This window comes from Chenopodium album, chromosome 14 (genome assembly GCF_948465745.1).
Source record: "Chenopodium album chromosome 14, dcCheAlbu1.1, whole genome shotgun sequence".
Lineage (NCBI taxonomy): Eukaryota > Viridiplantae > Streptophyta > Magnoliopsida > Caryophyllales > Amaranthaceae > Chenopodium > Chenopodium album.
The window spans coordinates 54,398,554-54,408,692 of NC_137847.1; the positions used below are offsets into that span (position 1 = coordinate 54,398,554).

Genomic DNA, 10,139 nt, shown 5'->3' on the forward strand with positions numbered 1-10,139 from the left:
ACTATCATATTAAATCGGAGGGAGTAATAATAAAGTATAGAAATATAGATAGATTATTTTTTTTGTAATACGTTTTAAATTAACGGGAAAAATAAACAGTTTTTAAAAGAAGAAGAGTTAAGAATTGAATAAACTTGTAGGAAATAAGTTTGTAGAAAATGAACAAAAAAAAAACATCAATATATGTATTAAATTAAGGCTATTTTTTTTAATGTCAAAAGGAGATGAAAAGGACATGTTAAATAATGTTACATTGTTCAATCATATGAGGTCTAATTTTCTTAAATACCGTAAAAGTAGTAAAGATTTAAATTTTTGGTTACCAATGAGAAAAGAGAGAGGGTTAAAAAAAAAAGAAAAATATATGATTATTGGGCTAGTTTGATGGACTAAAACATTTTGAACGGACTAATTGAGTAATTGGGTTTACAGTCGAGCCATTTGCATTTTAGTGAGAAGAAATTAGGCCCACTAAAATAAGTAAAACTTGCAATCTCCTCTCTGGCAAAGCTTTTTCTCTCTCGTCACTCTAAATTCTGTGACGCATTAACGCAAACACTTACCAGGCAAAGCATTCAAACACAATCTTCAGAGGTATTCTTACATCTTGCTTTACTCTTCTGCATTAATTTTCATTTTTAATTCTTAATTTACTTTTAGTGTAAGATTTGGCATTTAATAACTTAGCTTCGTAGTTCATCAGCAAGTCAATTCATCCCTCAATTGTTTGCTTTCGTAATCTTTGATGTAAATTCCAAGTATTTATTATAAGAATGGGTTTACACTTGCCCATTCATCAAGTTAAAGTTTTAAGCTTTTAGTATTTATTTTCTTGTTTTTACTTTTGCTTTGTTAATCATTTTGATGATTTTTGCCCTAATTGGTTAGTATGGAGTACTAAAGACTTATCTTTGCAACTTTAACTCTACCATTTTGTTATATTCAATAATTAACATTTATTAATTTTGTCATGTATGTGTAGAACTGTTGAGTTGCACAGTGACAGTAAGTGAAAAAATGAAAAATTGTCATTGCTGAATAACTTAAGTTAATACTACAACAAAGCTGAAGGCCTTTTTTTGGAATTGGGTGAGGTCGACTGCATGAACCAAGAATCTAGTTTATGCTCCAAATGCCTTAAGAGTTTTTTTGGGAAAGGCTATTTCTTTATAATTACAATCTATGTTAGATGGACTCGGGTAACCATGTCGGCACGCGCACACGGGTTCATGTCCAAGCGTTTGACTCGACTATTTTGCGAAAAAACTCCATGATTTTGAACTTAAAGTAAAGTGTCCAAGAGTCGAGGGTTCGACTTGGGTACTTGAAGTGAAATGAAGAGTCCATGTAACATGTGACCCCTTTAATTAGTAAAACTACTTGTAACTTGTATGTCTGCATCCAGAAAGAGTTACAGCAAAAAAAAAAAAACAAATGATTTCTGGTTGTTATCTAACCTTATACTGTATTCTTTGGGGAATTTTTGTTATGCAGAAGATGCAGAGTATAAAGAGCTCTATTTTGAGGCATTTTAGACTTCAGGCCTCCTTCAGGACTTGGTCATTTAATGAAAATGCAAGTCTACTGAACATATTCAACAGGCAACTGTGTACTACTACGGCTAACAGCGATGACCAGATAATGGATCGAGTGATTGGCTTGGTGAAGAAGTTCAATAAAACTGACACCACCAAGGTAAGAATCAATGTTACTAATGTTGGACTTGGTCTTTGCCCTTTGCACTTTCTATTAGAGTAATTATTAGTTTTAATTTCCTCGGATACATGAACAACTTACATTACTCAACCTACTTGACCTGTCAACAACAGGTAACTGAAACAACTAATTTCCAAAAGGATCTGTTCTTGGACAGCTTGGAGAGAGTGGAGCTTGTTATGGCCTTCGAGCAGGAGTTCTCCATTGAGATTCCTGAGGAAGAAGCTGATAAGCTTACTTGCTGTGCTGATGTTGCCAAGTATATTTTAGATGAAACTAAGCAAAGTGCTGCCCAGAATTCCTGAAATTTACCAGGTATTGATGATGGAATCTTATAGTCATACTAGATGCTATCTAATATTCTAATTTGTATTGACTTGGGAAGTTCTCTTTGATTCTCTAAAACTCATACGAAGTATATGCAAAGATTTTTTTTTTTCTCCAGCACTAAATTGATTTTCTTTCCTTAGCAATCAGTGTAAGTTTTGTTCAAATGTGTGGCCCTTTTTAGTATGTTGCATGTATGCTATTCCATTATTCATATAAAGTGACTTCCGGTATGTGTTAAAAGTTTAAAACAAAGCTCTCATGATAATCCACTATGATATGTAGGATACATCACCAAAAGTTACAACAAAATTACATCTATATACATGTAATATACATGGTGGTATACAAAGTATATATATTTTTTTTCCATCCTTTTTTTCCTTCAAAAATTGTAATTGTACTTTGCTGTTTTTTCACTTCAAGTAAATGAGTTGGTGGTATTGAAACCTGGGACTCATTGCTGTGACTGCAGCGCCATCCGAGTGAGCCATTATACCTTTTCTCTCAATCATCAGTATTGGACTTTGAAATGCCACCTACCATGACATCCCCTGCTCATCCTTTTGTACTTTCATGCAAGCTTCTGATTTCTCAGGCATTATATTCAAGAGTTCTATCTTTCCTGTTGTATATGTACGGATTCCATTTCCAACAGAAGAAAGCTTGATTTCTTTGTTTTTTATAGTTGATAGATGGCAAGGGGAATCCTTAGGCAGTTCTAGAATCTTAACTGAGCACTTCTTGTCTAAGTTTGGGATCCCATGAAGATTGGAGGGAAGTTCAATCATGAACTCTCCATATTCGTCAGTAACAGTTTTAGCCCAACTAGGACTTTTGACTTTCTTGTTTGCTCGACATTCTGCTCCAACCAAGGCCCCTATGAAAATTGAAAGTAGAATAGTACACTTTCTTAATAAACTGTTAAAATAATAAAAGATTACAATGAGGATTTTTACACAACTAACGTTGATCAAGTCTTAAAAAAAGCTTGGAACGGGTGAATATTATACAAGAGTTGTTTTAACATACGTAGTACAATAACTGTTATGTCTAAAACCTGGATGGATACCCCTGAAAATATAGCAGGGGCCTCCTATATGAGGTCTTCAACTCTGTTTTCGGTTTAGCACCGCTTAATTAATTGCTAAAACTAATGATGTTAGTTTCACTTGACTTTGCTCAAGTATCTGGCACATATGGTCTCAATAATTAATTTTCTTTTTCCATTGTAATATATGAACCTTTGCACCTCTACGACCCAGAAAAGTATTTCTAATTGAATTATGTTTCTCATTGATTATATCAATGTCAAATTTAAGCATATTCATGAGTATATTAAAAAAAAAGACTTAATTTATGTGCAAGCACTTCAAGGTAGAATGTCACACCATGCGAAAGTCCTCTCTCAACAAAGTGTGAAGCTTTATTCCTAAGTATTCCCAGCAAAAAGACTCTTCATCTATTGAATATCTCAATCAAAATAAAAAACTTGAAAACAATATTAAACAATATTTTATTTTGGGCCATCTTCTTTTTGTTTTCTCTTTGAGAAGGGGGTTATGGGGGTGATTTATTCAAAGTAATATCATCAAAGAGAAAAATTCAATGGATCATTTTGCAGACTAGTAATTAGATAATGCACATTTTTCGCATCCTGGTTATATCTCGACTCTGCTAGACCAAAGCTATAACAGAGATGCATGAGACAAGTAGGCACTAAAAGCTATAAGGATTTATGTTTACCTGATATAGGCTGTGGGGGAATCTGAAGGTGGTGGTTGCCATGTTTAGCTGCTAAACAAGCTTTGTTGCAGACAACAGAGCCTGTGATTAGAACGGTGGAGAGTTTTTCCTCGCCATACCCAGCCATTTGCACCATCTCATCTCTGCTCGACATCTCGAGTACCCACTTCATCTCAAGACTTTCATCATCATCATCTTCTTCTTCTTTGATTTCATTACTGGCAATGGGGCGGCATTGAGAGTTGACTATCATTGAAGCAAATATCAGAGCTGCAAGCAACATCACAAGGATGTTGTGATTGCAGTTGGCGCAAAACTTGGTCATCTTCTTTGTGGTTGCGTTAGTTTTCTGTTTGTTCGTCTGAGTTTCTTCGGTCGGAAATACGAGTAGTGTTTTTGTTAGACGCTAAGGAATCAACAATTTAGTTGGCTGCATCCCTTTGCTTTTATAAGGCAATTTGTGATAAAACAAATGCCCTTGGAGTTTATTAGTATTTACACAATTTTGACCATAGTTAATTACGTATTAGAAAATTCTAGCAACAGAAAATGACAATATTATATTTTTCCCTTGTAATAAAAAAATGTATGTTGTCATTTTCTAGTGTCACAATCTTGTAAAACTGAAGGTTGTAAGGAAACCAAGCAAAGATTGATGATCTTCTTCTATCACAATCAAGTAAATTAATGCCATGGCACCAAGCTTCTACCTTGATATTTACCTTGATATATTGTTTTCTTTTACTCGTATATTATTACAGTATGACTTTATGAATTGAAATGACATTTGCCTTACTTCAACATAAAGGTTAAAGAACAATCAGTGTTTCATACAATTGTTAATTCATACCATTGTTGTTAAATGCTTCAGCTTTTTTTTTTTTTTTTTTAAAATCGACAAAGTATCCATGTGATTTTATTTTGGTGCCGAGAAAATTGGTTAATTGACGAGGTGTACTTCATAAGTTTGTGGTTGAACTTAATTGATTCTAATTGTCGTTTTCAATCAATATGTCACATTATTCCGTACCTCTTTGTTTGATAAGGTTAGATTATTTGTTTTACTTAAATTATATGGATCATTCATTTTGATTTTACTTTTTGTTTCTTAATCTTAAATCTCGTTGTTACAATTTATGCATCACAAGAAAAATAGAGCATGAAATAATCATGGAAAATAAAAAAAGAAAGAGGGGTAGAATAGTCTTTGTATCTAAAAACATAAGAAGTGTCAAAGGTTGAAGAGGAAAGAGTAACGGAAGGTTCGGTAGCCAACTCCTTTTCCCTACGTAATAGAATTATTTATACAAGTATTTGGAGCAGTTTTATCTTAATGAGAACCACGTTTGTCTGTTTGTTTCTTAATCAAACTCAGAAAATAAGCTGTTGCCACGTAGACGTATCTTTATCAATTTATTTAATGAATTAAAAAAAGTAGCCAAAGTGTGTTACAAAAATTCAAGCCTGTCCCAACGATCTTGCATCTAAATTGTATTGGTCATTAAATTCTCTCCTACCCAACTAAAATTACTGCTGAGTAGTCAGCTTAGCAGCCCTTCTAACACAAATAAAGTGGAGGCATTTATTCACACCTTAAGAATAATAATCATTTCTTAAAATTCAAACCTACAGAGTATTATTTTTTATGTACTCTGCTTTATAATTGAAGTAGTTAAACCATATAATAGTACGTGTTATCTAAAATATCATGATGTACTCCTATATGAAGTATTTACAAGTAAATATCAAAGCCTGACAAATTAGGGAGAAGAGAGAATAGAATGACTTGTATTGCTTGATCATTATTCATCAATAGGTTGAGTATTTATACAAAATCTAAGCTCATAAGATAGAAAATAATCTTCCTAAAAGATATACTAGCCTAATCATAAACCCTAAAGATATATTCTCAAAATAATATTTTAACATAAATAAATCTAAATATATTATTCTCTTAATGATATCTACGGAAAATATATCACACATATATTTTCCGATATTTCATACATAGTTGATGATTTATATTATTATCATGAGGTTAAATACTTGTATGAGTCAGATCTTTTATTTTATTATTTTTTTTTTTCAAAAAAAAAAAAAAAAAAAAAAAAAACCAACTCGGATCCTCTCTCATTAATTCTCAATTCTTTGTCCTTTTTTCTTACTTTTAAATACAAGTATAACAAATCCATAAAATTAAGAAGTGATTAAAGTCGCCAAAATAAAAAAAAAAATCTCATGACGTATTCTCGAAGTACAATACAATACTGCAATACAGCAGTTCACGTCAACTGGGTAGAAGAGGAAGAGAAGAACAAATCAAAGCAATTAATAGTGGAAGGGTTGCGGTCTTCACGTACAACGTATCAGTCCTTTGACCTTTTCTGTTATCTGGAATGCAATGGAATAGGTTAGACTTGGTGTTCTGATCATACGCTCTTGACTTTTTGGACTACTCTTAACTACATTTTTGTATTTTTATTTTTTTAAATTCATTCATACCTAAACTACGAGTGTATAACTTCTGAAAAGTATGCTACTTACCAAGTACATTTGCCTAATTTTTTTTTATTTTCTCACTTATTTAGTCCATCAACTTTTTCTTCACGGCTATTTAATACTTCATCCGTTTTCTTTTAGATGCAACACACACTTTTTCACGGTATTTAAGAAATGTGGGGTTCACATGATATAATACACTTAAGTGGTTGTTAGGAGTGTAATTTAATGGGTCATGTGCTTTAAATAAGGGAAATAGTATAGTTTTTCCCTAAAGTAACTTTCCTTTTATAGTGTGTTGCAAGTATTGTGACATTTCCTTTTTAGGGAAGTGTTGCAAGTAAAAGAAAACGGAGGAAGTAATTCTTATACATTTTTCAGAAATATTGTGATCTTTTTTGTTTGTTAAAAACGATTTAATTAAAATGACATTTTAACACCATTTGTCTTGTATTGAAATTATATGAATAACAAAGGTTAAGGTTTCCCATATTATAGTCATTTCTCCCAAAATTTAGATGCTATGCTACTATATCCACCGACGAGTATAGTATATACGCTTGTAGATGAGACAAATGGATAGGGTTTCAATAAAAAGGAAATTGGATGTAAGAAATTATGGTCAACTATAAACCTTGCAGTTTAACTATAGAATAGGTCAACTAATCTAGCTTTAGATGAACTAAGACGATATTTTGAACTTAAGCCGAAAGAAGTAATACTAGCTATAACATAGTATGGTTCGTGTGTGCACCAAAAAAAAAAATAGTATGTTCGTGTTAGTAGGTAAATCTATGACATTAAATATGATGTATTAATAAATAATGATTATAATAACGTACCGTGATAGATATTGAATAGAGAGGTTCATTTTCATACGTATGAGAATATAATTTAGTTGTATGTCAAAGAAATGGTCCGTAGGTCAAAGCACCAAGCCTAAAAGAAATAATTAGTCATGTATTAATTTAGTCTCTGCAAATTAAGCAAACTTTGTAGGGCTAATCATAGAAAATTGATTAGCAGCCACAATGATATGACCTTCGAACCTACAATAGTTTGTCGTTATAATACTTGTATTATGATTTTATGAATCAAGTTGTAGACTTGTAGTAGAAGAATTGAAGAAATGAAACAGATACGTTGGCAACCTACGTATGATTGTATTCAGCCTTTTGGAACATGTTCAACACACGTACAGGAACAGGAGCCAATATTCACTATATGCTGTTTAATCATGACCTTCAACTATGCTTCTACATTCTCATGCTAATGTATTCGGTTGTCAATTATAGAAGCCTGCACTATCATCTTTTGTATCATACTTCCTCCATTTTTAAATACTTGCTTCATTTCTCCATGTGCGGAGTTCTAGGAGAAATTGAGGAAATTAATAAAAAAATTGGAGGTAGTGGGATAGGTGTAACCGTGTAAGAATAAAAAATTGTAAAAACCAAAAGTAGTTGAGAGAATTAAAGGAGAAAGAATATAAAATCAATATATGATTTATGTTGGATCCATTAATTGAGAGAAATGAATTAAATACTGTAAAAACTATTCAAATAAGGAAATGGAGCAAGTATTTAAAAACGACCGCAAATAAAAAGTGAAGCAAGTATTTAAAAATGGAAAGAGTATTATTTAGTGAGTTGTCCTTAACATTCACCGACTAGCGCGCATACATACACTCCATGTTATAATTATATACACTCCCATGACATGGGTAATTATAAGTGTGAGACGTTTTAGGTTATGTTACTGCCTAGAAAACGTTTATGTAAGGCTACTTTATGTAATAGGATTGTGTTTTTATAAGGTGAGTCCATGGAGAGATTGTACAGTTGGACCTCAGGAATTGATTTATTATGATTACTCTTGGGCCTTCCTTTTGGTTTTGTTTAATGAAGCCCAAGTCTGTTGGACTGTTATGGGTAAATTTCTATGATTCAAAGTCAGCAGCAGTCAACTAATGTCAATAGCGAGATCAAGCTTTGACGAAGACCAAGGCTTGACGAAGAGAAGCTAACCTCGACGGACGGAATGGGCACCAACTACTCTCCTATTTTCTAGGGAAAGATAAGCATAAGAGACCAAGTCTTCACCCATCTATACCCTACCGTTAGTGGGCTGAACAGAACAGAGATAATGAGAAGCTAACTCCGGAAATCAAGGAAGCAAGTCTATCACCTTGCAACGATTAGGGATTAACCCCAGGCATCATCTATATAAGGAGAAGACATCATCAAACATAGGACACATTGCAACCTAGCTATTGAAACTCTTTAAGCATACACTATAATCCGATTTCTCCAATATTTTCATAGTGAAAGTTTGGTAGATCCTCATTCTAGCCGCGGTTTGTACCTTCATTGGGTTTTCCGCGTCACCAATTCCTTGTGTTATTTCCTTATTTTCGCATTAGTTTTATCCACGGTTTTATTTAGTTGATCCGTAGCCTATATTTTGATAGTCAATCCCACCTAACAAAAATTTGCATAAACAATTTGGCGCCCACCGTGGGGCTACAACTAGGTAAAACCCTAAATTCCCTAATCCAGCCTTCAATATGAGTCCCGACAAGATGACCCCAGAACAGCTGAAAGAGGCTTATGAGAAAGCTCAAGCCAATCTCGTGGCAGCCCAAGAATCCAACGAGCGCTTGAGCAAGGAGAAGGAAGCGTCGGAATCTGATGTGGCTACCCTTCGTTGGCAGCTAGAATCTGCCCAGAGCAACCGTCGTTGCCGTCCAAGGAACCTGGACATTGTGCCGCGTATGCCAAAATTGGACGTGGTAGAGTCTCCGCATGATACCGATGTCGAGTCCATTGATGGAGATATGGAGACTGAACCCCCGATCCGGAATATTGGGTAGCAAGGGAATTTCCAGACTCCAGGAGGCGAGCAGCAGTTCAATGATCGTGAGCCGAACCAGACTGAGATCTTGCTCCAGAGGTTGGCCGCTTTAGAGAAGCAGAATTCCAGAGTGGTGTCGATGATGAAGAAGATGCCAAGTGTTCCGATCCCTGTCCAGAGAGAAGCTCCCGACGGATTCGTAGCAACTCCGGTCAGTGACGAGTTGTCCAAGGCCCACATTCTAAGAAGGTTGTCTCTCCCGACGTTTACCTCGCTCTATGATGGTACAACCTGTCCAGAGCAGCATGTCGAGTACTACAAGCACCGAATGTGGCAAGCTTCGATTCCGTTCGAGTGCTGGGAGGCATGCATGTGCAATCCTTTGGCGCGACGCTGACTGGTCCCGCCCTCAAAAGGCTTGGCAAGCTCGAACCAGGTAGTATCACTGGCTTTGCTATGTTAATTAACAAGTTTTATTCCCATTTTGAAAGCAGCAGGCAGTTCGACAAGCAAACAAGCGACCTGTACCGGATCGTCCAAGGGCCAAGGGAAAGCATCAGGACGTATTGGTCCAGGTTCAACAAGGAAAAGGTCTCGATCAAGAATTTCGACAACAGGACTGCCATCGAAGCGTTCCTTCGAGGACTGCATACAGATTCAGATCTGTACAAAGATATGGTCAAATACCCCTGCTCAACGTTTGAAGAGGTCCGGACCAGAGCTGTGGCCCACATGCGTTTCGACGAGGACATCGCCAACCGAAGTTCCAGTCAAAACGTCAAGAGCTCAACTGATCGCAAGGCCACAAGCAATCCGCGAGGATCATGGCGACATCAGCCATACGAAACAACCGGTAGATCATGGTCTGTTAATAGTGTGCAGGTAGAGCAGATCATTGATGCGCCGCAATATCCAGAGAATTCGAGTATGGGTTCGACGTGAACATTGTAGCCGTGGTGAAAGAGCTGGAGCCTCTACGCAACAAAGTTCGATGGCCA

The 10,139-nt window shown here is 35.3% G+C and overlaps 2 protein-coding genes across 2 annotated transcripts; one reads left to right on the top strand and one right to left on the bottom strand.

Annotated features, from left to right (window-relative positions):
• Positions 1 to 457: 457 nt before the first annotated feature.
• Positions 458 to 2,168, top strand: LOC145579640 (acyl carrier protein 3, mitochondrial-like). The gene is made up of 3 exons (XM_081636874.1): positions 458 to 594; positions 1,495 to 1,695; positions 1,830 to 2,168. The coding sequence occupies exons 2-3, from the start codon at positions 1,498 to 1,500 to the stop codon at positions 2,019 to 2,021; spliced, it is 390 nt and encodes a 129-aa protein (XP_081493000.1). The 5' UTR covers positions 458 to 594; positions 1,495 to 1,497; the 3' UTR covers positions 2,022 to 2,168.
• A 108-nt stretch (positions 2,169 to 2,276) lies between these two features.
• LOC145579639 (uncharacterized) lies at positions 2,277 to 4,319 on the bottom strand. Its single transcript, XM_081636873.1, has 2 exons — positions 3,790 to 4,319; positions 2,277 to 2,923 (listed from the first exon to the last, which is right to left on the bottom strand). Exons 1-2 carry the CDS (start codon positions 4,112 to 4,114, stop codon positions 2,583 to 2,585), a joined length of 666 nt encoding a protein of 221 aa, XP_081492999.1. The 5' UTR covers positions 4,115 to 4,319; the 3' UTR covers positions 2,277 to 2,582.
• Between the last annotated feature and the right edge of the window lie 5,820 nt (positions 4,320 to 10,139).